At 39.4% G+C, this 16,349-nt stretch overlaps 1 protein-coding gene and 1 long non-coding RNA gene across 2 annotated transcripts; one reads left to right on the top strand and one right to left on the bottom strand.

The window, feature by feature from the left end:
• The first annotated feature begins 499 nt into the window (after positions 1 to 499).
• On the top strand, positions 500 to 1,302 carry LOC103713208 (monothiol glutaredoxin-S9-like). Its single transcript, XM_008800049.4, has one exon. The coding sequence runs from the start codon at positions 548 to 550 to the stop codon at positions 1,025 to 1,027; it is 480 nt and encodes a 159-aa protein (XP_008798271.1). The 5' UTR covers positions 500 to 547; the 3' UTR covers positions 1,028 to 1,302.
• A 1,101-nt stretch (positions 1,303 to 2,403) lies between these two features.
• LOC103713209 lies at positions 2,404 to 14,509 on the bottom strand. The gene is made up of 3 exons (XR_005513891.1): positions 13,879 to 14,509; positions 8,906 to 9,030; positions 2,404 to 5,358 (listed from the first exon to the last, which is right to left on the bottom strand). It is a non-coding gene; the product is annotated as an uncharacterized LOC103713209 (long non-coding RNA).
• Between the last annotated feature and the right edge of the window lie 1,840 nt (positions 14,510 to 16,349).

Below are 16,349 nucleotides of genomic sequence, written 5' to 3'. Positions count from 1 at the left end.
TTTAGACATAAAAAAAAATATCAAATATGAAATAAATCTGATCCGAAGATATTATATTTTAGATCAAGATCCGGCTCATGATCAGTTCTGGCCTTCGTCTATCCATTCCTCAATCCGTGGGTTCACGCTCCGAACAGCAACCAGTGCCTATCGAACCTATAAATATCTGTAGGTCCCACGAGCTCACAAAACCAGAACACGACACGTCATCCCCTTACTCCGATTGCTGTCCGTACCAAAACAGTGAAGCCCTCAACCAATCGGCATAATCCCTGACGTCACCGAGGCAGAAAGGGTCCAGGCGCCCGAGAGGTTGACGCGCGTCCACGTCATCGCATCTCGACGGCGACGTCCTCATATCAAGGTCTGAAGAGGGAGTGGGCGCCGATGGGTAACTACCGCTGACGTCGTGCGTGGGGCGGAATGATGTCATCCATGCGGTAATTTAATAGATATATACCCTGCCTCTCCCAAGCCCCAATCCCCCCCCCCCCCCCCCTCCCCCGCTCTCTCTCTCGCTCTCGCTCTCTCTCTCTCTCTCTCTAAAATGCAACAGGCGATCCCGTGCAACGGCGGTCGGACGTGGTTTGCTCAGACGGCGGCGAGTAACGGCGTCGTTCACATGGCGGTCAACGACCGTCCGTCCGTCGACGGGCCGTCGACGTCGTCCTCGTCGTCGGACGCTGGTGGCGGAGGAGGCGGCGGGGGGATGGTGAGGCTGGTGGCCGAGAACCCGGTGCTGGTGGTGGGGCGGCGGGGATGCTGCATGTGCCACGTGGTGAAGCGCCTGCTGCTCGGGCTGGGAGTCAACCCGGCGGTGTTCGAGGTGGCGGAGGACGCCGAGGCGGCGCTGGTGGCGGAGCTGGCGGAGATCGCCGCCGCCGCCGGGGGCGTTCAACAGCAGGTGCTGTTCCCGGCGGTGTTCATCGGGGGTAGGTTGGTGGGTGGGCTGGATCGGCTCATGGCCGTCCACATCTCCGGGGACCTCGTGCCAATTTTAAAGGAAGCCGGAGCACTCTGGCTCTAAAATTTCTCTCTTTAATTATATGTAATTCTTCTTCTCTTCTCTTTTTCTCCCTTTAATTTCAATTTTTCGTTTTGGTTTTGGAGTGTAATTTTATTTTAATTAAGGTTTGAAGGGTGGATGGTAGGGTGTCGAGCGTCTGAAAGGCCACAATGCGTGTGGATCAGGGAGAAACAGGATTTTTATTTAAGAGGGGCGGATCTTTTTGTTCTTTTTTTGTAAATTACTAAATTTTGTGTAAAATAATGTAGATTAACAAATGGTGATCTCTACTGGCATGTCGAATAAGTGATGAAAGTATGTTAGCCGTCAAGGAGGAGGAGGGGACTAATGCTCCGCACGTGTGGCAAGTTTCTTGGAACGTGTCATAGACACCAATCATTCATCCATCTGTATAAATCTCAAAGCGAGTACAAGATCCGATTGTTACAACACATGGAATTCGTGCGATATACATGACAGTGTTATTATGTCAAGCATCAATCATCATGTGAAACATGGTGATGGGGCTTCTTTCTAGTAGATACAACCTAGCAGTAGACATCAACATGTTTTCAAAATAAGATTAGAGATGTTATGACACCTACCATCACCATGGAGTCATGTTGTTGAAGTATAGTGGGCAGAAAAGCGGGATATCTGTTTACAAGAGAGGGAAGAGTGGAAGACCCACTTGGTGAAATATTCAGATCCAAATTAATATTGAGAAAACATTATAAAGTTACTTATCTGGTACCTCCTCCAAATGAAAAAGGCATGCAACTACTGGATTGCTGCCTAGTTTCTAAAAGAAAAATCAAAATATTAATAGAGATTAGTTATCGATTCATGCATTAATTATAATTTATTTTTAGCAATTACAGAGGCTAGAAGCTAGTCATGGTCCAATGTTAAGCTTTTTGTTCAATTGTGGCTCGGATGCTATGTGTTTGAAATATAAAATAGTTTCTTCGACATATATCTAACCCTTTTCAAATCCTATAAAATGAAAGCCTTATGCGCTGGGGAAATTTTTCCTCCAAGCATGGGTAAGGCCGGGTCTCGAACCCAGTCCCCAGTACTCAACCTCTAAAATCTTACCAACTAAACTAGTTAGCATCCTCCACTCCAAAGCAATGTTCAAGTTGAAAGAGACGTATGGACCAAGGAGATCCATGGTTTGTAGGTCACTCATGTTGCAGATTGGGTTATAGTTGAATGGTTGGACTTGACTTATGTGGGAAGAGGCTGTTGATTGAAATTTTGATAAGATTGTTTTCTAAATATTTTGACAAAGATAATTAATTTTGACAGCGGTTCTTCTACTTTTGTTCAATAAGAAAGGTCGCTCATGTCGTCATTGCAGGAAGGTGGAGGCATAGGTTTTTTTTAACGCGGACGCAATGCTTATCAAGTCGATCCATAATGCCGGATTTCTGGTGGTCCAAACGTAGCCAGGTGCCTTCCGTATGAAAGCCAATTACGTGCTGTATGAATCAAAATTTTTAAACAAGCATGAATACTTTGCTGTCACGTCCAACCAAGACGGATCAAATTGCGTCCAACCACACAAGAGTTGGCAGTGCTCGGACTCGAACCGGCTGCAAGCAGAGTCGGCCTTCTGCTCGTCACCTGGAGCTGGCAAACAAACCGGAGGGAAAAGGGAAGCCAAAGCAAGAACAAATCAAGAAACCTCACACATGAGATTAGTATTGTCAGGGCTTAACTTCAGTGGTTGGCACTTGGTACGCTCCTTCCTAAAGGAGGTGAAGGGATGGTTTCTATAATTACTTGATGTAATTACTTGTTTGCTATCTAATTCTAAGAACAAATGCATTGTTGTTTTTGAGTAAAAAGAAATAGCTTGTTCAGCAAATGCAGATATTTGTCAATCCATCCCCACGAAAACGAAGCACCAAAATTTCAAAAGCTCGTTTGGCTCTAGGAGAAGGTTCGGCACCGAAAGTTACAGCAATTTGCTTGCAAGGACAAACCAAGTATCATACGGCAAGGGGCTCTCCGGTCAACCACACCTATCACGCTACATATGGAGGCATTAGTTTTAGAAGAATAAACGCGTCAAGCGAGAGACGAAAGCACGAGGCATGACAAAAGGGGAGCAGTTCACACCTTGGTCAAATTTTCCCCAGAGGATCTTTGCGGGGAACTAGCGTGGCCGAAGAAAAGCTTGATCATAACGCGACAACATGCACACGTTATCACGAGGCTAACAAGAAAGAAGCCAGTCAACCAATGCTTTTAGCTGCCAAGAGTCTGGTTATTGGTTACTAAGTTGTATTGAACTAAGTTGTATTTAATTAGAGGTTAGGCTTAGCTATATAGAAAATAACGTGATTGACTTGGACTGCTGAGACGACCAAATCAAATCGTCGATCTATGGGTAACCCCCGTGAAAGTTGGAATCCAACAGCATGAAATCACGAGACGGAAAGTAGGAGAAACGGGGAGGTAAATGGACCGTCCAACCAGAAAAATTGGAAGTAAAAAATGGGAAGAGAGGAGAGTTTTCTTAATCCTGCGTGGAAGTCCAATCAACAGCTCATAAACGAAGACTCTTGAAAATTCGATCTAGAAAATCTAGCTAAGGGAAAACCAGCAAGTAGCCAAGTACAGAACAGAAGTTGGATGCAGGAGTCATTAACTTCAGCATAAAATCTGGTTTGCTGCTGATAGCTTGTGGAAATTCAGTTATTATGATAAATGGGCATTGAAAATTAAAATTACACTAGCATCTACAACGCGAGCAATTAAACAAGACAACCTGTGAAGTAATCTCTATTATGATGGCATAATTAACACCGGGATTAATCATTAACAGAATCTGCAGAATTAGAGATCCATCAGGATGTCATCCCTCAATTTTTGTAAAATTTCCTAAAAATTATTTAGAATAATTTTAGATATCAAGGGCTTCAGAAATGCATGCGAGATGATGCCATGATGATGAGAAACTAGATTAGGACAACAACATTTTCATCATGGAAAGGGCACTGACTCAGATGTTGCCATGGAATAGAAGCTGGGCACCTGAGAGGTAAAGAGACTCAGGATCCCCTTAGCCTGATATATCTGAAGCTTGTTTTTCTCATGAACATATTGCAAAAATTTCCCAATTATTGGAGAGACCAAAGGAGTCACCAGGTATCACACCAGATGAGCCAGAAATCCATCATGAGCGATGCACTAGCAACAGAGAACACCTCATGCTACAATATTTGAGAGAACTCAAGAACCGCCAAATTACCAGAGAAGCATTATGCAAAAAAAAAAAAAGAAAGAAAAAAGGATATGATAATTACTGCATTCCATTTTCCTTAGGGTTCACCAGTTCAGCTGTCTAGGCATCCCTCCGCTGGAAGGATTGTGATTTGTGAGCATCATATTTGCGATGGCTCAGTTCTGTCCAGATCACTTTGAAGCAGAGTCCGACAACCATAACATAGCATGCTGGAGGATTTGATAACAACCTGTTCTTCAGATTCCAAATGACACTTAAAGCGTGTCAAACCATGAATCGAAGTCATCCACAGGTTTCGAGCCTAAGGGAGAATGGGAAGGAAAATTCATCGATGATGTTGTTCCCTGCTTTTCTGGGCATGTCATGTTCTTCTCTTCTTCAAGGCAAAGGAAGGTTTCCGCAAGTAAATCATCGATTGCATCATCAAGACTTGCAGCTCTACCTACTTTGAGGAATTAGAGTCGCCTGGGGCTTCATTTGAAGTTGCATATTTCCGGTCATTCAGGGGCAGGGCAGCTTCTGCAAGCAAACCATCAATTGCATCAGCAATAGCCATACCAGCATCGTCTGAGGAACTGGGATCTTGATCAACAGACAGTGGACTAATATGGGTTGATGAATTCAATGTTGCACTACGAGAAGTTGAAGCATAGTTAATGATTCCAAATGTATGGGAGCCAGAAAGACTAGTTTCACCAAATGGGCTGAGAAGCATCTCAAGCTCTTTTTCCGCTGCTGCAGCTTCAAACCTGGAGGTTTTATTCTGTTTCAAGTCTGGATCCGTATGAATGCCAAGTTGTGACATGGATCTCCGAACTTCTCTGCTTCCAGACAGCTCTGGAGGTATTGAATCACTAGTTGGATCAAGCTTGATAGCCTGTTCTGTAGAAATTTGGGATTGACATTCCTCCACCACTACATCTTGCATGATTCCATGAACATTACAACAATTGCAACGATTAGTTTGGCTATTTGCAATTTTTTCCAACCCTGCATCATGGAGAAATCTTGCTGGAGTCCAGCTCTATTTATGTTCGCTCACTATTGATGCTTCTGATTGCTCAGATATCTGGTACACTTTTGATTTGTCAATGCGCTGCAGCAACAAACAAGAAGGATCATAAAGCATGACTTAAAATGATCATTATCCTGGAAAGCCAACAAAAAATATGTATTCCATAGTATGTAGTAACTACTGACACAATCTTCCAATAACACCAAAAGCACACCAATTGAAACCACATCACCTGCCGCTGAGGTTCATACATTTTGGAACCATTCAAAGCATTGGTGAAAAACCATTCTTGAAGAAGTTTACATGTGGCAAATTATATATTAATTTAAGCCTACCATGTTGCTTCCCTGGTATGACACAGCACCCATAAGAGTGCATCAGTGTGTATACATACATCACTCATTGATAAGTTGACATATATCAGCTGACTGACTCAGATGATGTTCTAAATAGTGGATGGAAAGGATTTATTCGAACAAAGAACTTTATGTTGACCCATGACATGACAACCTTAGGTAACTCAACCATTTCCTACTTCCAAATAATGATTACCATCAACAAAATGATGCCACTCGGTATTTCAAAACCTACTCTTTATACTACACATCTCAACAGCTGACAAATCACTCCGGATATTTACTTAAGAAGCCAATTAGATATATGGTGATGACATCATTTTGATCTGGTATAGCTACAACATACCAATAGCATGCTCAGTCTGGAAAAAATTGAGGTTTTTGTAATCACCAACACATTTTTCAAAAGTAGTCATGGCTAAATTGCCTTGTCTAAATTGTTGCCATGCAATATATGTGTTTTCATAAGAGATATTTTTCATAGTCCTTAACCATCCAAGAAAATACAGCATGGACTGTTTATTAGATTGAAACGTTACTCTATATAAAAGAAAACTGATGAATTAATTTAGGTTCATTGGCAAGTAGCTCACTTATTTGCTTAAAGTAACAATACCTATTAATTGTTATATTAACACAAGAAAGTGACTAATCAACTTTATATCAAGATAATAACTTGGCACTTACTCAGAGAATGCATTCTGCATGTCTTTCCCAATTTACAAAATCTTTATAATTTTTACAGCCTGCTCAAGCTCTTAGGACTAGCCTAGATTCATACTTACATGCATATCCAAAATATCTTCGAGCTCCAACTTACGAGGTCGGTATCTTTTATGACACAATTCACAGCTTTTCCTCATTTAAAGAAATTAAATACAAAATCTTTTATAGTGAACCCATATTCCTTGTTCACTTCAAAATCAAGGAAAATATAGTTCACACATATATAATAACACTCACTACCACCTTTGTGTTGAGAAATTTGTAATGGCACTCAATGCAACAAAAGTGCCCAATATTTGGGTGCAATCAACGAAAGCATGGTATATGGGGCAAGATTCTACCATGCTACAAAATTGATATGGTGCAAGCAAATTTTTTTATCTCAATTGATCATACAAAGGTAGAAAATAAACCTTAAACAAGCAGTTGAATTCTGGGAATTGGCGGGTATGGATCTCATAATCACACCCCCGACTGATACTCGGGCACGACTCCCAACCTTTATGCTTGCACTGAGCCTCACTAAGATCCGCTTCACTTAGCAAAAATGGTCTTGAGAGGGTTTTCTCCAAACCCTCATACTATAAGATGAACTTGGGAGAGAATTCGAGTGAGGAGAGATTTCTCATTATTTTTATTATTTAGCCTGGCTCCCTCTCCCTATTTATAAAAGAGGGAGGGGACAAAAAGTCAAAGCCGAACCTACCTCATCTTCCTCTCCTAGTCGAACTAGGAGGGGAATTAGGGGCACATAGAACAAGGGGGAGAGACCCACTTAAGTGGTGCCCCCTTTTTCTTTCTCACATATATGAGAAAGAAAGGGGGCGCTCTCACTAAGGTGTTGTCCCCTCTCTTCTCACTTGCATGAAATAAGAGGATCAGTCCCTTAAGTAGGCCTCAACACACTTCTTAAGAGGTGGACTCAATAAGGTCCAATATAAGGCCTAAACTTGTTTAGAGCACAAAATCCCCGAAACTAACAAGTATGCATCATATACCGAGCCCAATACTCCATTATAATGGACCAATATCATGTATAGAACCAAATAAATATCTCTCATGGCTTATAAAGCTAATTCTGGTAGTCCAATTATGAAATCGAACTACTACAATCCCCTAGAGGCTGAATTAGTGAGTCTAAATCTATGCATACAATCAAGGATCTTACCAGGTGCATGCACAATTTTCAGAATAAGCTGAATCAACTATAAAGCGCATGGAACTACACCTACAGGCCAGATTTGAGATTTTGATCAAAGATCATTATGTGTCTGATTAACTAACACTTGATTAATCAGACCTATCCCATCATATATGACCCTGAATACTTAAGATCGTAAGTCACCTAGAAAATAGTGCTATGGCGTACCTCTAAAGTTGGAAGTGAGATAAAATCCCTCCATATAATAGCACACCGATTTGCAATTCCAACCTTTCACTACAACCAAGCTCATGTCGGTTATCGAGAAAACAATCATAGAACTATTCAATCCATAATCGACTAACATCTATTGGGGCATGAGTTAACCAGGCACCGAAGAAACTATTTTTCCAAAATATTTGCAAAAACCATAAATATACTCTATAGTTATTTTATATGTAAAATACATTCTTATCAAAACACTTTTGACAAACCTCAGTGGATTTATTTTTGCATGGTTAGTTTTTGAACAAACAAGTTACTCTCCTGATATGGGTAATGGTCGGCATCTCACATGATTTCAGCATAAATCATATACACCCAATAAGACTATATACAAACTTGTATCTTAGTCTGATCGGTTGGCTATCAAAGTGACTTGACTCATGCAAGTTTACATGGACCCGTCAGGTCATAGGATATACAAAGGCTATTATACAATGAGAACATTGTCAATCATGACAGTGTAGTTTCAGTTAGACGTCCTCTCAAACTAGCCAGTCAATGTAACGTGTCACAGCCAAGTGTTAATGTGGAGCCTTTACTCTAACAACCGAGAAATGGTTACCACAATTTTATGGTCATCATCTACCATTAACAGCCATGTAGATGAAGTCTCCCAACGTCATCCTTCATTTTGACAATTTAAGGAATAAGAAACCAGAGTCTTAGGTCTCCTTCAATTGGCCAATCAATCACATGCTATTAGATATCAATAAAATATTATGAATAAAATAAAAGAATAATTAATGTCTCAAAATATAATATCTTATATAAAAACATGGCCTTGTAAGGCACCAATTCGAACGATTATCTCTATATGGACAATGCACTATAGACAACAGAAATATTTGTGTTTGGTTGAATCCAACATCTCCTAGATAGACTGCCTTTTCAAAAGTTTCTAAAACCAGTCATCTAAATCAGAAGAAGGGCATTATTACTGATTTACTGTGAATGGTTACAAAGAACCACAGACCTGAAAATTCATGAATGATTAAGTCACATGGAATCCCAACCTGGTAGAGGCTTGGTTACAAGTAAAGAACTTAAAAGCAGAGGCATAATGCAGATCACATATTTACAAAGTTAAGGCTTGGAACTAAATTGACAGGAAAAAGCATACCCATTGATAGTTATGCTTATCAGCTCTTCAGGTAATAAATCTTGTTCAATAAATAGCCTCTCTGAAAGCTTTAGTTTTGATAATTGTGCAGCAAGTGCATGCAAATCCCTGGAGAGAAAAGGTACCTTACATATAATATAACATACATTTAAAAGACAGAGCAAAATGGCAAAACAGAAATTCAATGCAAGAGGAGGGGATCCAGGATTTTTCCTTTGGGAGGCCAACAAATACATCATAAAAACAACATCAATTAAATAGTATAATGATTCAAAGTTTTTCATGGAAAGAAAAATGCATACAAATTGAAATTGAACTCAATATCAACTACCATACCAAATCCAAAGTTACTTTGAGGATCATATTCATTTGAATTTGGAAATAGTATCAAATTTAGATTATGTGCCAATACGCTCCTAGGAGGTTGAAATTAATATACTGAATGCAATCAATGTTTACCATAAAATATTCACAAGTTAAAGATAAAAAATTATCAATAATTAATATTACTTGTTGATTATAAAGTATAACTCGAAAATATTGCAAGATTTTAGGCCAAACATTAATATAAATATTGTAAACTAACTTAAAGGGTAGAAAGGTTAACCATACAATGTGAATGGTTGAACTCATATGTTCATATATTGACCGTGTTAGGTATGGAAATTTCAGACATAGAAAAAGAAGTAAACTGGTTAAAATAAAACAAGTACCGGCATCAATGAACACTACCTGTTCAAGACTCTGTAACAGTCATTCTATTTACAAATAATTTGATTCAGAATTCAGATTATGCCCAAGCAATGGTGAAGTGTAAAAACACCATGTTGCACTCATATTGCATTCACCAGTCTGAACTTTGAGGTAGTCCATGACCATGCCTTTAGTCAAAATAAAGCAATCTTTTATGTAATGATATGTGATAAGGGATCTCTCATATAACCCTAATACAATGGTGTGAATGAGATCTAGGCATGGGTGTTCCAAGTTTAGAAGCGATCACATATGTGATGGACCTTGATTTCAAGAAACTGGTCATGATTTCTTGTCTTTCTGGATTCAGACTGAAAAGAAAGGAAGTGAAGGGGGGGGGGGGGGGGGGGGTACCATGCATTTGTTGTAGGGGGAGGGGAGGATGCTGTTACTTACATAAGACATTCCTAATAGATTATTTTTCTTATGGAGGCTGCTACCATTGCACCAGACCCTCCCTGCCTCTCCCCAGGGAGATTCAACTTCACTGCAGCTTGCAACAGAAAAAGGTAAATCGTGATTCTGCAACATGAACCCCCTACTTTTTTCATCCTGGCTTGACACAAACACTGACATCCTCTAGTCACGTGCCATGATAAATTGGAAGCGACAGTATGTAAAAAGCTCATATTGGTATTTGATAGCAGAAAAGCTACAAAAGAGATTTCAGGATGTTGTGAGGGAGAAGAGAGCAGAACTTTCAACTCTCCTTTGATGGAGGAATCACCACATGATATGAATAAATAGCAAAGAAGAGTGTGCAAGGAGGATCATCTATATATGGAAAAATGGTCGTCAACTATGGTTATGGGAGAATCAGTTAAGAGCACACCGGAAGTACTTCATAAAATCAAAAGTTAAAAGATTGTTTTCAGACAGGCAATGTTATACTCAATCTTCCTAATTTTTTTTATAGATAATAGCATAAATGAAGATCATTGACGCAAGGCATAAAAGCATAGGCCAACTGATAAACAACAATTTTGTGAAAAACTAGTTATAAATACATGAAACTGATAAACTAATGCCTCGCAACTTGATGTGGGGTCATCATCCACAATGAAATTGTCATCTGCACACCTAGCTAAGAGGCCCTTTCCCCTGACAGAAAGCATAGAGCTTACACCCTGCATAAAATCTAGAGACAATAAAGGTCAACATCCGCTAGAGGATTGCCGAAAACCTTCAAATAAGCATATACTAGAAGAGCTTATAGTATTAATTTTGATTAGGAGCTAAGAAACAGATCAGCTAACACAGCTGCAGAAGACCCGCTTGGGATATAGTTGTATGCAACAAAATGCCTAACATCAGACTGCCTATGGATTATAATCTTTTCAGAATGTCACAGCTGTCTGTTTAAAGAGGCTGACATGAATTCATTAACAGATTCAGGCTATACTCATTTGAATGAAAATATGGTTTCGGGTCTGGATTTGTAGTTTTTTTAAAATATATATGTTTGGTTTTTTGGCAGATTCAGTTGTGCCAAGTTTGCACAAAGTCCAATACCAAAATCATTGCAAATACAGATTACCGTGTGCATTCAAATTGAGATTATGCCAAAAATTCCAAAATAATTGGCTGTAAACATGCAATGGGTTCTTAGAATGACTACTTACATACAAAACCTGAGCTTGTTTGCATTATGGTTAATGAATCAGATTTAATTAACAATAGCAGGGATGGGGATATACTGCATCATCAAACTATTGTCTTTGTGGAGACAATTTCCAAATGCTTGCACCCAACAGTGCCTATATGGTTCAGCTTTCTTCTTTTTCTTTTTTCTTGTCTTTTTTTTAAATTTTTTTTTTCAGTATGGTGATTCCCATATTTCCATGTGATAAGCACGTTGATTTAATCTAATTGCGGCTGCATTCACAACTCTGATTTAAGTTACCAAGGGGTATTATTAGCGAATCCTTTTGTATCCTCATGGAAATGTGCCAGGAATATGCCTGAGCATGTATTAACTACCCTCATGTCTACCAAATTGGCTTTGGAGAAGCAAAGACTGAAGCAAGTCTCTCTAAAATGGGAGAAATTGTATTGTTTAGCTTCTTTTAACTGAGATGATGATGGGGAAGGTTCTTGCCTCCAGTTCTTGGAGATCTTAACTTATGCTTGCACTGGAAAGAGAAACCCAAGTGTTTGGTCCAAACTCCCATGAGGCCACCAATTTGGAGCATAATGCAACAAAGTGCCTTCTAGCTTTGAAGCTGAAGAATTTCCTTGCCACATGTGAGCCCCAAAACAATCCTACCCTAGTACCCTTTAATCAGGGGATTTTCTCCTTCCCTAAACCCATTTTGTGATTACCATTTTCTGTCGGCTACCCTTCTGCTTTCTTCTTCAGCAGCAGGACTCAAGATGCTGCTGTTCATCAGAAGTTAAAAGTTGTTGAGTCCATGCCTTTAGTAATCCTGTTTTCCCTTTTTCTTTTAATTTTCTCTCTTTATTGTTATTATCATTATTTTTTGTCTTTGGAACCTTTTGTCTTTTTTTCAGGGGGTGCAGGGTTCTAAGTTAAGAATATGTTGAGGACGTTGAAGTTGAAATTCGTAGTTTTATTAATAGTGACGATTACTTTTCGGAACATTGGGACTTCAGTGGTTTGAAGCAGGCTGATAAATGCCAACGAAAGGCTTTTATCCAACATTTCAATTGTAGAAAGTTAAAAAAAAACATTAATAAGAACACTTTGATTATGCATGAAACACATAAATCGAAAAACAAGGAGATCGAAGAATATCCAAAAAGAAGTGATTTAAAATAGTACGTGGTAGAGTGGAGGGTCCAAGCTAATTACAATAAGAAACCTGTAGCAATATGACAAGATGTCAGTGTATGCAATGAGACATGGTGATTGGTAAGGCTGGGCCAACAAAGAGGCAAGGAGATTAGAGGGATTAATATTACTTGGGATAATCAGATGAGCCCATTGATTATTCTAGGGATATATTTTTGTGACAATTCCCTCATGCTGACTTATCTTATTACGTAACACTTAAAACACTATTTATCAAGTCACAGGTATGCTATTGGCTGTGTTCTCAAACTCAAGATTATAAACTTTGGCTTTTGTGAAAGATTGGCTCATCCTTTTGGAATTTTCCTATTGGAAGAGGTTGGCTTATCGAAAATTGTACTTTCGTGTGGCATCTTTGTCAAATTTTTCACCATCATATGTTGGCTCCTCAACATCAATCGCCCAAACAAAGTTGTTTAATTCTATGATTCTGACCAATCATCAGTGTTTAGATCGAAGTTTTTCAAGAACTCTGAACTCATTTTCTAGTTCAGAATTCTTCCACCTTAGCTAGTGTATTTACATCTCCCTACTAAAGTATTCATTGTCTAGTCAAACTTGGCTTCAGCAGATTGTTTGACCAATAACTTCAAATTCACATATTCAATCACAATGACACAAATAACCCACCAAATTTATAAACTAATCTTCTATACCCGTGACTCACACAATTTCCACTTGAATTTTTTCCCTAGTTTTAAAAGAGGAGGCAGTATATGGGCAATCAGGGGATTGCATAGTGCATTTGCATTATACAGGCTGCATTTAGTATTTAAATATTTTAAAAATCATAAAATACAATAAAAACAACAGTAGCAATGATAACATTTTCTGATAAAGAGTAGCAATATTGATAATTTACCAGAAAAAAAAAACAATTAGCGTGCAAAGAAATTTTGTTTATTTCTTCCACCATTCAGATTAATTTTCAAAATTACCCAAAACAATCTACAACCAGCGCAACCAAAGAAATGTCATGGGAAACCTTCTGTTCATTTCAAGTTTCCAATTTGGAAGTCTGACCACTTTTATTTTAACTACAGGATGAACGAAATGGATAACCAAAACGTCGACTTGGTCATAAAGGGAATGATACTTTTCTCAATTCTTGATATCAGATTCATTTGCAATTCAAATTATTTAGGCTTGTTATCGGCAAAATTTGTAAACATTTGAACAAGAAAGACGTTTCTTAACATAAACCCCTTAAAAGTAATCAAGGATCAATAATTTGGAAATCAAGAGCGGAGTGTCAAGAACGTGAAGAACTACAAAATTTGTTTCTTGCCGAGGTGAAACCCTCGAATTGATGATACTTTATCTTCCGTACCAAATTTTTTTCTTTCATATGCCCTAAAATATCCAATAGAATTGAGACAGATGGATAGAGAGTGAGAAAGGTGGTTACCGAAGGAAAGCTCATCGGAGGAAAAGGCGGACTGGGACGTTTCAAGATCGCGATGCTCCGATGGCCGGGATCGAGCTTGCTTGATTAAGTAAGAGAAGCCCACGCCTTTTCTCTTGGGCCTAATCCCCTCCCTCCGCTGGGCGCGGGCGCGGGCTTGGGCTTGCCGGGGATTCGCCTCTCCTCCGGCTCCGGCGTCGGCCGCGGCCGCGGAAAGCTTCTTATTCTGGGCGCTCCTGGCGGCCAGCAGCTGGTGGTTCTTCCGGCCTTGCTGGGAATGACTTCGCTTCGATTTGGCCGACGCTTTGGGATCCATTTTTTATTTTTTTTCTTTCTTTCTTCTCTTTTGGCTCAAAGATTTCTTTCTTCTTTGCACTTCCCACTCAACCGTCATTACTCTGGTGAAGAAAAGAATCCAAAAACTCGCTGTTTTTTTTATTATTCTTTAACGATATGGAAATCGATTAGGGTTTCTAAAAGTTTGAAGTGGTTTGGTTTCCTCTGGACAGAAGCTATTTCGCATCACTTTTCTCATAAAGTTTGAAGCGGGCTCCCTGCCAGGGACTCGCACATTTCGTAGAAGAAAGACGAAGCTCTTTCTTTCTTAGTAATTCAGCTACAATTCTCTCGGGTTTCTTAATTGCCATATCTAGCCGGATAGCCAAGATATCCACGCCATCTCAGCTATCCTGCTAACCTGGGCCATGGATTGGGTCTGGCCAGCGTGGCTAAAACCTTTTAGATTCGATTTTTCCTCAAAAAATTAAGTTAGGTGAGCGCGAAGTCTCGTAGTTAACATGCGCGATGCACATGATAGGAAGAATGAACGGTCTAGATTCTTAGAGACTACTAAGAATTTTGTTTTCTTAAAATATGGACTAAATAATAATTACTTTTAAAAAAGAATATATTTACTTAAATACAATTGAACTTTTTTTGCATATGTCTCTTTTCTCACCCAATTAACAAGGGTTTACATAATTAGAATGAAATTTACTGGCGACTGGAGTACACGCACAAAGTTGCCAAAATCTGATATGAAGTCCCTAATTTTATGAACATAGCTGAGTTGCCGACTTTAATATTAAGTTGGTGGTTCCACCGAATTTGCTCGAGTTAATAAAAGCTAAGCTAAGTTGTTGTATAGACTAATAATGAGAGAAAATGAATTGCAAGTCCAATAAATGTTTGAGATATTGGTTGTCATGAATATTAGAAAGTCGGTAGATCAGTTTGGAAGTTAATACGCCTTGAAACCAACCACAACCGATCTAAAGATTAGCCAATCAAACTTTTCTGTAAAATGTTTATCCAGTCAACCAAGACCCGCCACGTGGCCAGTCTAGAAGCGTGCGAAGAGTCATTTGAATTTCAAAATCTTCCTCTAGTCGGTAATACCTTGGCCACGATCACAAGCAGTCTCCCAAACCACACCTGCGAGAAACACATGATATAATGTGCCTGTAAAACAACCACATGCAATCCTCGAAATGTGTGATGGCTTGCCAAAGATGGCCAATCCACAAACTTGAATCCTCCGGTGATTAATGTTGGCCCTTGTCTATACAATCCGATCTCAGAGGGACCCTCCAGATAAGTGCTCTCAGGTTCTTACATACCACCATACTGTCGCTCTGCCACTCTCAACCTCCGCTGCTTCCTGAGAGCCTTTTTAACTTAGGCATCGAAGGGTCTTCCACTAGACACTCTTGGGCACGAGGACTTCTTCATCATTGTTGTTTCGGGTTGAATACAACATTGGGGCGAAGATCTAAGCACGACCTCGATTTTTCAGCACTATCTCAGGCGCATCATCAAGCTATACGACCTAAACAGTTGATTGCCAAGCCCTCTAGCAAACTCATCTATTTAACGCCTTGGTCATACTGATTCTTAGCAGCAACAGAAGGTTCTATCCACTCTCCATCCAAGCTAGAAAAGAATAATTTTTAATTCGGCTAACAATGACATAATCAACTAATGCAGTTTATTTTTCCTGTCATTGTCCATTATTTTTGTTATAATGGACAACAACAGCTGTTATGACAGCCATCCTTTAATTTCCTTATAGATCTGGTCCAGGATGCTTAACTAGCTACATGATCCTTATCATTTCTATCATAATATCATTTGCTCAGAGAGGGTCTATCATTTCAGAACTCAGGCATTATGGAAATTTGACTCAAAGCAGCCCCTGTTCCTAATGTAGATATTGTGACTTATCATGTTTACTTACCTCGAAGCATGGCTATTTCTCTGTCACGAGAAATAGTGCATTAGCTGGTGCAAGCTTGATTTGCATCTAGGTTACATAGTAGGTTGATGTTGGTATATGGTTGATGAGAACTACAAACGAATTACAAACGTCGATGCCTACTTTTTATCTTCTGGTAAATTGATGTGATGATAGCTAGTCACAAGAATGAAATTTTCTCACCTAATGTTGGCAGATATACATATGTTGGTGAGTGAAG

This window comes from Phoenix dactylifera, chromosome 11 (assembly GCF_009389715.1).
Source record: "Phoenix dactylifera cultivar Barhee BC4 chromosome 11, palm_55x_up_171113_PBpolish2nd_filt_p, whole genome shotgun sequence".
In the NCBI taxonomy this organism is placed as follows: domain Eukaryota; kingdom Viridiplantae; phylum Streptophyta; class Magnoliopsida; order Arecales; family Arecaceae; genus Phoenix; species Phoenix dactylifera.
Note: the sequence above shows the minus strand (reverse complement) of the source record. Positions and strands in the feature narration are given on the sequence as shown.

What these genes read in the sequence shown, in the direction of transcription:
- LOC103713208 (XM_008800049.4), top strand. Translation starts at nt 548, where the DNA reads ATGCAACAGGCGATCCCGTGCAACGGCGGTCGGACGTGGTTTGCTCAG.